At 38.7% G+C, this 13881-nt stretch overlaps 1 protein-coding gene across 1 annotated transcript in view; it reads left to right on the top strand.

The window, feature by feature from the left end:
- The window catches only part of TNKS (tankyrase), a 202047-nt gene extending 190358 nt beyond the window's left edge, over positions 1-11689 (top strand). Inside the window, exon 27 of the mRNA XM_001495978.7 lies at positions 5973-11689. Within this exon, the coding sequence (XP_001496028.3) occupies positions 5973-6059 (87 nt within the window). The 3' untranslated portion in view covers positions 6060-11689. The remainder of the gene's footprint in view (positions 1-5972) is intronic.
- The last annotated feature ends 2192 nt before the right edge of the window (positions 11690-13881 follow it).

The raw sequence follows: 13881 nt of genomic DNA, 5'->3' as shown, positions 1-13881 counted from the left end.
ACAGTGTAATCAGGAGGGCTGCTGGGAAGTAAAGGCATGAGATCTCAGTCTGTTCTGAATTAAAGCTTTGTATCCTTCTTACCCCAAGATGGCAATGGAGAGCTAAGAGCAGCTGCCATTTAGTGGGTCTTCTTCGTGGATATAGTTGCCACAGGCTTGGTCACATGAGTTGAGTCTCTATACTTCTGAACATGGTACTTTACAGAGAATGAAAGATTTCTGAGTCATAAAGCTACAGCACTTTAAATTCTGCCAACTGCTTGAGGCTCCAAAATGAAATTGTCAGCAAGCAGGAAAGCTTTCTATCATTTTCAACCCAGTCCTTAACTCTTACAGTAATGCTAAATGCATACTGATTTGTCTAAAAACAAAAATCAATTTGAGCTTAATTGAATTTCAAATGGATACTTAACTATCCTGATGGAGAAGAGAAGAAAAGGAGAAAGAAGAAATTAACTAAATACAAGTAAACTATGAAAACAACATTTCATCATATGCCATCAGTCTTGGATCGGGTCGGGCGTGGGTTTGGGGGAAGAATTGCAGACAAATCCTACACTCCACATAGTAGACGTGCTGATTGTGGTGGTGTGGACAAAGCAGTGACACTCTGTTAGGTGTGTTATAAGGTGGAGGAAATGAGTCAATGTGTTGACATGTTGATTTGGGTAGCTGTGGCTCTCACTGTGGAAGAAGGGACATACAAATATGGAATGGGAGAAGGTAGGAATGACTCTGTAGGGATGGACTGAAATTGGAAGTATTGATGTGAACTCAGGGTTTCTAACATATATATGTGTGTGTGTGTGTGTGTGTGTGTACACATGTAAATATATGTAAGCATAAGTATATGTGTAAGAGTGTATGTAAACTTATGTATGTATATGAGTGATTATGTGCATATATTTTTTAGCACTGTCTGCTGGAAGTAAAGAAACCCCAGTAGCAATGAGTATACCTAGAACCCAGATTTTGGCCTCTAATACCATTCTCCACTGTAACAATCCTGGGCTCTTTGAGGAAACAGTTAATTCCACAGCTGGAGCAGATTAGGAGCAAGATAAGCCTGGAATATCTTGTTGTATCAGAAAGTAATGAAGTGCTCAAAAAAAATGATGGGGGCGTGTCACAAGGACACAGAGCTAGCTTGAAGGGTAGCCCACTGGCCAAATCTGGAACAAAGTCCACACCAAAATAAGCACAGTTATAAATATTAAACTATTGGAAAAACTAGAAATTCGTGATTCTATACTGACAAGAGATAAATAAATAAATGAAGGGGGAAAGAAAGCTTTTACTTACTGTAGAAAGCCAGGATCGGATGGGTAGATGCAGAGGGAGTACTGGATTTGGAAAATCATCATCTTGCAACCACTGTGGTAAAGATTAGGTTGGGCAAGAATCAGGAATGGATGCTAAATTTAGGGGATGATTTTGAAAAGGAAAAGGATATTTGCATGGTAGCCTTATTAGTTACAAAGAAGAAAAAAAGTCACAGTAATTATACATTGGAGAAAGGGGACATACCTTGACCAGATGATCAAAATTGACATTATCAATGAGGGGCAAATAGACATAGAGTGTGCCTCCAGATGTGATATTCTGAGAAGCGTGTAACGTCATCTATGCAGTATTGCAGCCAGGAATGTTTAACCTCAGTCTAATCAAAATGAGAAATGTGCTGTTAATAAAAAATGTGGGAAGATTCGATTCTTCAAAACTGGCAATGTTATAAAAGACAGAGAAAGACTTTGAAAACTTTCCAGATTAAACGAAACCCAAGAGACAAAACAACTAACTTAAGGTTCTGCCCCCAAATTGGATCTGATACTGGAAGAGAAAGGACATTATTAGATCAGCTGACAAAATTGGAATATGAAGGGTAGGTAGATAAAAGTATAATATCAATATAAAATTATAAAGCTGAGTCTGTTCTTATGTAAGAATATCCCTATTCTTAGGAAATAAATACTGGCATATTTAGGGATAAAGAAGCATGATGATGTCTATAGCTTACTCTCAAATTATTCGGAGAAAAAATGTGGCTGTGTTTCTTTCTGTCTGCCTAGTGTATGTAGAGGTAGGGGAAAAGTGCACATGGTAAAGCAAATGGAGTAAATGAAACCTTAACAGTAGGTGGATGTAAAGGGTATAGGTGAGTAAAGGGTGTACAGGTGTTTGGGTTCCGTTTTAATTTTTGCAGCTTAGTGATGGTCAGATCACATACAAACACGCAAAACTATAAGTATGTTCATCACTGTCTTGATTATTATGATGAGAAATTTAAACAACCTAAATATTCAACAAAAAGGGAATGTTCAAATAAATATTAGTATATTTGTATGCCTGTGATTAAATTTAACATGACATATGTTAAACTAAACATGAGAGCAGTTATCTCTGGATATTGAGATTATAGATGATTTCAGTTTTCTTTATCATACACTTTTCAAGATTTTGTAAGTTACCTATGGTAATATAATTTCTTTCATATTTGGGTGGAAAAATAATAAAGGATATTTCAAAAATAATAATAGGTAGGCATTTCTAAAATTTACTGATCATTCAACAATTTCCCAAGCACTTTGGCTTGATAACTTGTATGAAGTCTCTTTCTAAAAGAATTAAGAGAATGACATGGTCCAAACCTTATTTGAAAGAAAAAATTACCTTGAAAAATGAAATACGTGTAGTATTTGTTTTATATCAAGGGAGCACACTTGTTCTTCCATATCTCAGTGTTCTTGTCCGCATGGATAGTGTTAACTGTAATGTCTACTAATTGAGTCATTTCCTGTGGGCAGTTTCCCCAGTTATGGTGAAGTTTTCCTTTACTGACTTTTATTTCATTCCCCTTAGTTGTAGCTTAAATCATCCTTCACCCTTAGTATTTCAAACTTTCAAGAACAGACAAATGTCTTATTCAGAGGGTTGATTTGAGGGGTATTATTCATTATTGATGGGATTGTTTCTTTCTTTAGAATTAAAAAGATATGTTGAAAATTAACTGAACTTTGCTTGCAAAGGAAAATGCCTCTGATTTGAATATATGACTGAACTTAAAATATCAGGAATCTGTGTGTGTGTTGTATTTTAAGCTTCACATTAAATTCGGCTTAAAGAAGAGGTGTTCTCTGGTCACTGGTCGCTATAGATGTTTAGCCTATTTTACTGAAATGATATGAACAATGCAGAATTATTTAACCTAGAGAATGGAAGACTATAGAATGATTTATAGAATGATTTTCCAGTATACCAGGTTATTCAAGAGAGCATGCTATCCCTTCTTCCTCTCTGTGAAGAATAAACTGAAAGCTTTTGAGTTTAAATTTTAGCATTAGTCATTTGGGTTAAGAAGAGTCTCCTGAAAGTCAGTTACCAAAAATGGTTGTTGAATCTTTTCTTATAGGAACTTTCTTTTTAAAAGATTTTATTTTTTCCTTTTTCTCCCAAATCCCCCTAGTACGTGGTTGTGTATTGTAGTTGTCGATCCTTCTATTGTGGCATGTGGGACGCTGCCTCAGCATGGCTTGTTGAGCGGTGCCATGTCTGCGCCCAGGATTCGAACTGGTGAAACCCTAGGCCACCAAAGCAATGTGCGAACTTAACCACTAGGCCACGGGGCCAGCCCCTATAGGAACTTTAAAAAAAAAATATGGTCTGTGCTTTTATAGCTAGTATGGATTTAAAGTGACTTGACAGGAAATAATTGTTGGTCTGTCCTGGGCCCTTCTGGTCCTGCAGTTTAATAATTCCCTCACCTTAAATCCCTCTGGACTTTGAGGTGATTAGTCAGTGCGTCAAACTGTACACAGCAACAATGCAGTAGCCTAACCAGTAGGCACCAGAAGCACTCCAATAAGGACCTTTCCTTAATGCACACCGTGAGCATCTTAGACTCTGCCTGACTGAAATTTACGTGTCAGGATCTCCTTCAGTAGTGTGCTACCAAAATGCAAATACTGCTGTTACTGACCCTTCTCCTTAAGCAACTTTTCTGCAAAGAAAAAGGATGTGCCGTACACAGTATCATAGATATTAAATTTCACTGGGACAAAAGGAAGTAGGAATATGCCTCACGCTCATTTTGACACTTAGCATCTGCCAGCTTGGGTTATTTTTGAATTCCTTTTTTTCTGTGTCTGGTTTATCCTCTCAAACAGCAGGGTCCATATCTCACATCAGAGTGCTTTGTACACAGTAGATGCTCAATATGTGTATATTGGTGTTGAGTAAATAATTTGCTTGACCATCAAACCGTCTGGTTGACTAATCAGTTTTTCCATTTTTCCACCAGTGTTTGAGCTTCTCTAGATTCTTTATGCCCAGCTCTAGAATTCGCAGTAGATAGCTGCCCTAGTTTGTTTCAGTAACCAAAAGCTAAAATGCCATTTAAAACCATTTCAAGAATTAAGTAGTGTTTAAATTATAATAAAATAAAACCACAAACTATTCAGTTATTGAAATTTCAGATTGGAAAGTCAGGAGAGGTGAGGATTGTTAATCTTGCTTATTCCAACTAAATGTACTAAAGATGGAACCATTGCTGTTTCTAAGCCAAACCATAGCAGACTGGAATTTTGGAAAAGAATATTATGAGTGATAATGGTTCCTTATGTGTGTAGAGACAGTTATCCATGTAAGGAACTGTAACTTTTGAAAACACATTTAAACTTTTGTTCTTTTTGTCCTTGCTGAGACCTTCTTCAGGAGGGACTAGTCTCTGACAAATGATAATAGTAATGACAGTAACATATTATTAGTAATAACTAACATACTAGATTCTTACTCTGCCTGACCTGTCCTAAAATCTTTGTATTTAATCCTCACAAAAGTCTTAGTATTATTACTGTGCCCGTTTACAGATGAGAAAAGTGGAGGTACAGACATGTAACAGTTTCTGCCTCCTAAGATCAGAGGTGTAAAATTATAAAGAAATAATTTAGGACATCTATTACATGTTTATTTATGCATTTTACATATTGAACAGTCCAGTTTTTTTTATCCTTAATTCTTTTTATTATCTTACTCCATATCTATATGCAAGTAATTTGTAGGTCTGCATTCAACACGTTATTTTGGGGCCCAAAACACTTAGCTCACCAAGGAATCTGTTTTTCAGCCACACACCACTCTGAAATACTGAGTGTAGTCTTACCATTACGTTATATTTAGGGTTGCAGAATTCCTGTGTAGTATACATGGTTTCAAGGGGGTTTGCCACCCCCCGACCTGCCTTGGGTTGTCTTCGCAGTGATTTCTGGTTAAGGTTTAGAACAAGTTCCTCTGGGCAGGCTTCCCTTCCTACTACAATCAGCAAGTGCTCTTTCCAGTCTGGACGCTGAGCCTTTGCTTTTACACACTACAGGAAAGAAGAGGCGAAAGAGAGAAGAGAGGGGGTGGAAGGTCTAAAGCTGAGCCATTATCTGTCCTGTGAAAGTTGCCTTTAATTAGTCAACTTAAAAATTATCTCTCAACTGCTGCCTCTAAGTTATTGGTGACTCAACACACCTCACCCTTCCTCCTTCTAGCTCAGTCACATGATCATCTTTGATTAATTTGAAATCAGTTCAACAGAAATATTCTTTGATGTAACTAACTCTTATTGAATACATGCCGTGTGCCAGCCCTCTGCTAGGTGAGGTGAAAGAGATAGATTTTCTCTTGCCTTAGTTTTCCTGTTTATGGTATGTGGCTCTCTAATGAGGGATGAGTACAGTGTAACTAATTTACAGTATTCGAAGTAGAAGTAATACAGTTCTCTAGATTAAAGGATTTATACATGTTTATATACAGATATGTAGATGGACCTCCTAGTTGTTCAAGCGCTTAGTAATTGGCTGGCCTTCACGGGCTCTTGGGTGTTTGTAGAATATTGGTTAGGATCAAGAGCCTCTGAGGCTTCCCCATTAAGTAAGCTTTAATATTGTCCCTGCCCAAAGGGTGATGCGTTTTCCTCCTGTCCTCTCCAGGCGTACCCAGAGTATCTCATCACATACCAGATCATGAAGCCGGAAGCTCCTTCCCAGACCGCAACAGCCGCAGAGCAGAAGACCTAGTGAATGCCCACTGGTGAAGGCCAGGTCGGATTAGAAGCTGGGACTGGATTACAGTGGATTGTTTCCAACAAAATCAATATTCTCGAAATCCCTGACAGCCTAGAAATAAGCTGTTTGTCTTTTATAAAGCATTGCTATAGTGATGAAAATAGTATGAGTAACTGATACATACTCAACTGCTACTGTTCCTTTTGAGGAAATGTTTACAGGGGCGGCCTTTGAACATATCTCAGGCTCATTTTCATTGCAGTTATCCATTTCTGAAACAAGATTGCTTTGATCTAGACTTGGAAATGGAAAAAAAGAAGACATAACCAGTGCTTTCCCAGATGTTCACAATTCACACACTACATTTGCTTTGTTATATATGGCGCTTGTATATAACAAATATACACATACTACAGGCTCGTTTTTAGTTTTGTCTAAACATGCATCATTGGCTTTTTTTCCCTTTTTTTGGCTTACTTTGAAAATGAGCCAGAGCCTTCTTGAGGACATTTTGCACAAAGTCACACTGACTAAAATCATTAGCAATGCAACCCAAGCTTCTGGCTGAGCAAGACTTAGTTTCCACTTTTTTTTCACTTCATTTTGTAGCCGCACTTATCAACGTAAAGTGAGATGGAAAGGAAAAACATCAACTTTTGGTTTCTTTTTGTGAATTGGCCAGTCTTACAAGGGAAAGGCACAAACGTGAACCTGACTTAGGAGCTCCCAAGTTCAGAAAAGTCAAAGCCGACGGGGGCCACTTGCTCTTTCCCATACAAGCCCGCTTCAGAGGCGTCAGGTCAGTGCTGGAGGCCCAGGAAGAGCACAGCAGGAAAGGTGTGAGGGATGCCGCGTGACGTTCGGAGGTGAAACACCTGGGGGGCTGCGGAGGAGCAGCCTCCAGAGGACGTGAGGAGCGTGTGGTTCTATAAAACCGCAGCAGGGAAGGATTGCGGGAGCTCCTCAGAGAAAAAACGCTTCTCTTCACTTAATCCGTACCACCAGAATTGTCGCCCCCAAAATTTGCCTTATTTCCAAGTTCAGTGGAATCATTGTACTTCATTAAAGTTACAAAAATATTGCTTTATTGTTTCTCTAGTTTGGAAAGCTAGGATTCAAGTCCTATTTAGGAGATAGGTATACACAAAGGCAGGAACTTTTTTGTTTATTCAGTTGGGGTTTATTTTGAGCGAGGTGCTTCAAATAGTTTATGTAGGCCCCTGCACTAAACTTGTGAACCATTTCTTCAAACTGCTTAAGAGACAAGGAGAACAAAAAGTGAAACCAAAGCTCCTTCAGTTATTTTTTAAATGAAGGTGAAGTACCATGCTGTTTCTTCGTGAAACAGTGTTTTTTCTTTTGTTTGTTTTGATCACCATTTGCCAAGTGCACATTGACCCTGTAAAGAAGTATCCCTTGCAGTCCTTACACTTGCCCTTTTCACCTTAACTGATGTTGAATTGAGTGCATTAATTTGTTTACTTCCACATGCTGTGCATCTACTCAGCTTTGAAGCAAAAGTAATATAAATGTGGTGAAAAAAAGAAAAAACAGTGTGACACAAACTTGCCATTTCAACTTAAAGTCCTGAAAACTAATTTGTTCCGTTTTTTAATGCAGGTTGATTAAGCTGTGACCTCATTTAATCTCCTAAAGAAAAATAAAATGGTTACATGCAAAAATTCTAGACTAGGCTCTTAACATATTCAGTTTGCTTTCTTTGGGGCTTCAGTCAATGCTAGACCTAGGCATCGGGAGCTGGTTTGAGTTTTATAGCGGAATCTTGCATGGGTCCTCAAAATTAAATCAAGAATTAGCCTCAGTTTTTGCTTCTATTGAAGTTTTAGTGACCCAAGCTGGGTGTTTGTGTCTTGGCTACTTGTTTAATAGCACTAGAATTCCATGCGAAGCTGCGAAGTGTGATGTTCATTAAGAGGGCTTTTTTCCTCCTTTCCTTCTTTTTTGCTGTGTGTAACAATGGGTTGAAGGATTTGGCATCTCTGTAGTTACCAGTAGCTGTGAAAGTGTATGTTACTTGCCTCCCCACTTAGATATAGTTTAAAATGGTAAACACAGCTGTGATTTTTACTTATGTAAAAGGTTAATACGGTATACATATGGAAAGCTTTAAAGCTTCATTAAAAAGATAAGCCACTCCCCGACTGTGGTTATATGTTGTTTCCATCATCCTGACTAGATTAATGGACATGCCAGTTTTAAACTTCAGCCTTACACTTGAGAAGTTAAACTGTGGTTCAGTATTTAAACTGCCAATGTTATGTATCTAATCTGTTATGTTCTGTGTGCCGAGTAAAGGTACTGTGTAAGGAAGACATTTGCAGTGCTTCGTGTCTTGTAATGAATCAAGTATATAGTAGTTCTCGAAAGAATGTGTATATATTATTCATCTACTAAAGAGAATGGGTTAATCAATATCTCACAGGAGCCAAATACATTTCTCGAAACTTGAAAACCAAAGGTCGTCATGAGTGCACTCAAGTTAGCAAAAGTTGATTACATTTGGAATTTTCCATCTATAGCAGTGTGAAAAATCCTTTGGATTATAAAAGTATGGCATTAAATTAGGCTGAAATCTACTTAATTTCTTGTATATGCTCTATATAGAAACACTACCAAGTTGAGGACTTACAATATGGCCTCCCCTGAAATGACCCTTCTGTTTCCCAAACCACGTAGAAGAGAGAATCTGGACACCTCCACCAGCTTTACTGCAGTTCTAGAATCAAAGGACTTCTGGACCTGATGGTTCCAGTTTATTGGGTATTGGCCAGCTGGATACTTGACTCAGGTATAAGTTAAGTGCTCTGGACTGGACACTTGCTCCTTGTACTTGGCCTCCTTCCCTTTTCCCCAGATTGCTAGTCAGGAACTGTAATTAGCTCCAAGAGTTACCTTTGACCCAACTCATTTTCCTCCTTTCTTCATCTTGAGTCTTGCAAAAGGAGACTGTACCTCTCTTTCCATCTCAGAACCTGAACCAGGTGTTAGGCTCATGTACTCTGCTCAGAAGGGTCTGCCACTTTGTTAACAAATGACAGCATGGAACCCAGAGTTTTAATTCTATGCAAAATAATAGCCGTACAATGAGAAATCTTATTTACCTTTTCCTTGTTGGAAATTGGAATTTCCAGCTTTTCAGTAACATAAGTAGAATAAACTATATTAGTATGTTTTCATAAAGTATCATCCTTATGCTCATTTAAGCTTGATGTTAGTGACTAGACTAATTCCCCTTTGCTCTCAAAATAGCAAAGTGCATTGATATATACAGAGAAATGCCTTAAAATGGCAAATAAAGTAATATAGATTAATATTGTATTATTATAGCCTTTATACAAAAAATAAAATTTTGGTATGTACTGGAAGAACAGCGTTAGAATGCAGTAAGCTGTCTAGGTTTTTCTCTATTTCAGTACATCTCCCAGTTGCACAAAGGGTTATTTTGGACATTGCTCACCCTCCCTTTTTAAACATATGCACTCTCTGGAGTCCTGTAAACAGCCTTTCAAACAGAAATGGTGTATATTTCTAAACACCTTTTCTGCTAGTGTGTCCAGATCCCATTTGTGTGATAATCTGTCATAAACAGGCTTCTGACTGTGTTTCCTATTGGGTAAGTAACTTGCATGGAGCTCTAGATTTTAGTGATTCAGAGGCCACTCAAAACTGACATTAAGATAGGGTTTCATGTTCAGAAATTTATTGAAAGACTAAAACTTGTTTGATGTCAAATCATTGACAGAGAAATGAAAAGAAAGTAACTGTGAAGATAATATTTGAGCTTTGGTTGGACACATCTAGCATTTGAAAAGGAAATGCATCTTTTTAAAAACCACTCTAAAAAGTGAGGCTTCTTCAGATACCTTGTGCATTCTGAAATTAATAAACAATTAAATACTTCGTAAGAAACCCTTAGCTATGGCAGAAACTTTTTAACCTTTTATATCCTAATAAATAAAACATTGTAATTCCATTTCTTAGTGTTTGAAAGGTATCAATGAGTCAGGTCTGTCTCCATGTGTCTCACACCTGTTACGCTTATTTGATGAGGTGTATTTCATAAGTCTTACTCCCTTACGTGGAAAGGAGCTGATGGAATCAATCCTCTCCAGTTTCTCTATGTCTGAAACTTCTCAGCTGCCGGATCTACTGGTTTGGAGGAATGCTAGAAAGATCTCAGAACCTATTAAGTTTTGTGTATGTGGGGCTACAGCAACGACTCTCGAAGCGATACTATGTAGAATTTGCGGATTGCACAAGCTGTTTTTAATCACTTTGAAATATAAACCATGGTGATAAGTGAAAAGCAGTAGGAAGCTAAAGATTTTATAAGCTCTCTCAGCCCAGATCTGCTCGTGGTGTGACTGGTTTTATACGTCTACCAGAGGGTGCTGCCTCCTTTGAAATAACATTCACGCTGTAGAGATGGTTGCATTTTGACTCTTCGTTCTCTCACATTTTCTTTTCTGATTTACACTTTCACATCCCTACTCTCACCATACCACCCATCTTTTCAAACAGATTTCTTGTGCTTCAGAATTCAGATTTCCTTTTTTATGTGTCTCCCCAGTTCTGCAGGCAGCCCTGAGAGCCCTTTGTTGACTCAGAGTGTTTGCAGAGAAGTGCAGTTAAACTCTTGTAGTGGGGTGTCCCTCACGCACTCCAATGCCCCTCCCAAGGCTCTGAATGAAAAGCTAGAAAACAGACAGTAAAAATCAGGAAGGAACCAAAATCTTGGAGGCTCATAGCCTAGACCTAGAAGATGACCTCGACTGTATAACCATTGTATTCATTACACAAAATATTTAAACCCTTCATGTGCGTATAATACCTGCTTCTGCTTCCATTGTTTCAATCTCATCTGTCTTTGTGGTAGCCATATTTGTCTTTGATCCCTACAAACTAAAAAGGTACTTTTATCAACAAGGTTTCTCAAAAACATTTACAAAACCAGCTTTGAGGAAATCTAGAATGTTGCCTGGCAACAGCATTTAGAGTAGTAATTGTATTTTCTCATTGTGATGTTGGTCTGTGTAAGTAACCAATGTAGTGACTGCTTGGTTCCTTATTGGTGTTGTTTTTATTTCTAGTCTCTGTGGGACCCACCAGTGGCAGGGGGCTCCAGTCCCCTTCCTTTGCTTTTTTGCATTCGTCTGTTGGTAGGATTGCCGGAAAAATGCAAGACACCCAGTTAAATTGGAATTTCAGATAAACAAATAATTTTTTAGCTTAAGTATGTTTCATGCATTAATTGGCATATATTTACAGTAAAAAAATTGTGTTATTTATCTGAAATTCAAATTTAACTGAGCATCCTGGTTTTTTGCTTTTTTTAATTTTGTTTTACTAAATCTGGCAACCCTTTCAATTTGGTCATGGAAAATCGCTTACAGCATGTGAATTCTTCTAGTCTTCACTGTCTTTCACTGGAATGGAAGCCTTTTTCTCCTCACCCTTTGCTTTCCACAAGAGGGCATCAAGGAACTTAACCTGCCTACATGGTGGGTTTCTATTTAAGACATCTTTATGATTATATTTAACCTGTAATTGTGCTTTGGCTAAATGTCTAACTTACAGTACTTGTAATTGTTTAATATTCAATAAAAACATTTTTAAATATACTGTATGTGGATAGCACTCAGCTCTGAAGTGTTTTCATTTCCCTGTTTGTTCATTTCAACCTGATCAACCGTAATGCAACTGACCTAAAACTGTGGGAATACCAATAACAATTCTCCCTCTTGTCTTCCTGGTGAGATCTGGATGGGCAGAGCCTTGTCCTCACCCGTAAGCCCACAGGAGAGTGACTCAAGTGCAGCAATAGCAGGAGCGGCCCAGCTTCCTTTGAGAAATATCTCAGAAAAGAAGGGGTGCAGGCTTTGGAGGCAGACCTCGCACCAGTTCCCGGGGCAGCTCAGAGTCCCCACACAGAGTCTATTACCCAGAGACTCACGCCCTCCACCTGCTGTATTTTGGGGGGAAGAAGGGAGAGACTTCCTCCCTCATATAATGGTAAACATGAAATGCCTAGCACAGTGCCTGGCCCAGAGGAGTAGGAAAGTTTTTTCCCTTTACTTCTGCTCTCCTTTCTCCATGCCTAGTGATTCATTAGATAGTAAACTGAAAACCAGAATGTTACCTGTAATTTCTTCTCCAGAGGGATTGTCAGAGTCACAAGGAGACATAAATTAAGTACTTGGAAGCACTGTAATAACCCTGCAAATAACAATGAACAAGATACTTTGTGTACATTGTCATTAATGCTAACAACGCTGCAAAATATATATTTTAATCCTCATTTTATAGATGGAGAAACTGAGACTCAAAGTGATGAAATATGTTATATCCCAGAATTCTTTCCACTATAGACTGTGATACCAATTGATATTGTAGGAAAACACAACTTGGGACCCCAAAATATGTCTCTTTGTCATAAGGATTATATTAGGCTGGTTGTTTTTAAGAAACAGGGAACATAGAAGAATCTCTGAAAACCAAGTAGAAGTTACCCTTTGTAAAGACATTTACATTCCTTAGGGAAATCTCCATTTGTAAGGATGTCTTCTTCACTGTACCAGGAAAAGGGAGGTGAGCTTATCTCTAGAAACTCTTATCAATGCAGAAAGCTGTGACTTAAATCTGCATAACAACCTTACCCTTGTTTACTGTGCTTTCTCGATAACCTCTCATAACTGACCCCCCCACCACAACATCTTTTGTCTTTAGCTGAAGATGGTATTTGTGATGGTGGTTTGGCCATTTTGGCAAGTTATTCAGTTTTCCTGGTTCTCTCCCATGTATACAGGAGGTATACATGTTATTAAACTTTTGTTTTTCTCCTGTTAATCTGTCTCATGTCAATGTAATTCTTAGACCAGCCAGAAGATCTTAGAAGGGTAGAGGAGAAATTGCTTTCTCCTCGACAGTTGGTAAGCCAGCCAGCAGACTTCACTAGTAGGACGCTGCTCTCTCTGGGAGGACTGCAGCTGAGAGATCCTGGACCTCTGACAGGAGCTGGCAGAAGGTAAGAGTTCTTACCATGTCAGTCTTCTGGATCTCTGCTTGCAGGGTCCGAAGGAAGTGAAAGCAGAGATTTTTCCTTTCCAAATTTAATTTAGCAGGAGAAAATATTTGTGTAGCTGGTTCCTTGGACTTAGCAACTCTGGTAAATTTGGTAGAGTACTCTTGGCTTTACTGACCCATTTCCTCCTGGAGATGATCATTGTTTGTCTTTGTCTCTGTCTGTTGTCTTGTTTATCTTGTTTTGTGTCTTAAGAGCTTACTTTGTGACCAATGAGAATATCATCTCTGGTCTCCACCGTCCGGAAGGTGCACTTACTTGGGTGCATCTTGGTAGCCAGTTGAATGGACCAGGGTTCCAAGACACAAGGTCAGAAGCAGCACTCTCTCTGGCCATGCCAATTCTCAAGGGATTTGTCGTAAGGGGTCCTCTTCCATAAGGGGCCTTTGTCATCTCAACCTTCGTTGCTTTGTTAGTGCTGGAAAAGCTCATTCCAGTACCACCTTCCCAGGGTCACAAATTAGCAGTTTTCTGACTGGAAGTATCTCACATTTTTGTGGAGATCGGAGACACCATTTTCACTACTCCATCCTTACTGCCTGTGCAATGAAAGCCTTTGCTTTCTCAGACTATTTTGAGAGTGAACTTTCTGGATCTTGTGAGGGCTGTATCCTTTGCCCTTTCCTTTTGGGCCACCTCCATGATTAAGCCATAAAAAGGCTCATTGGTTGGAGTCAATATTGAGAAGATCCTACTTGTCAATGACCAGACAATTGACCCTGTAGATTGGAA

Source organism: Equus caballus, chromosome 27 (genome assembly GCF_041296265.1).
Source record: "Equus caballus isolate H_3958 breed thoroughbred chromosome 27, TB-T2T, whole genome shotgun sequence".
NCBI classification, from domain to species: Eukaryota; Metazoa; Chordata; class Mammalia; order Perissodactyla; family Equidae; genus Equus; species Equus caballus.
Note: the sequence above shows the minus strand (reverse complement) of the source record. Positions and strands in the feature narration are given on the sequence as shown.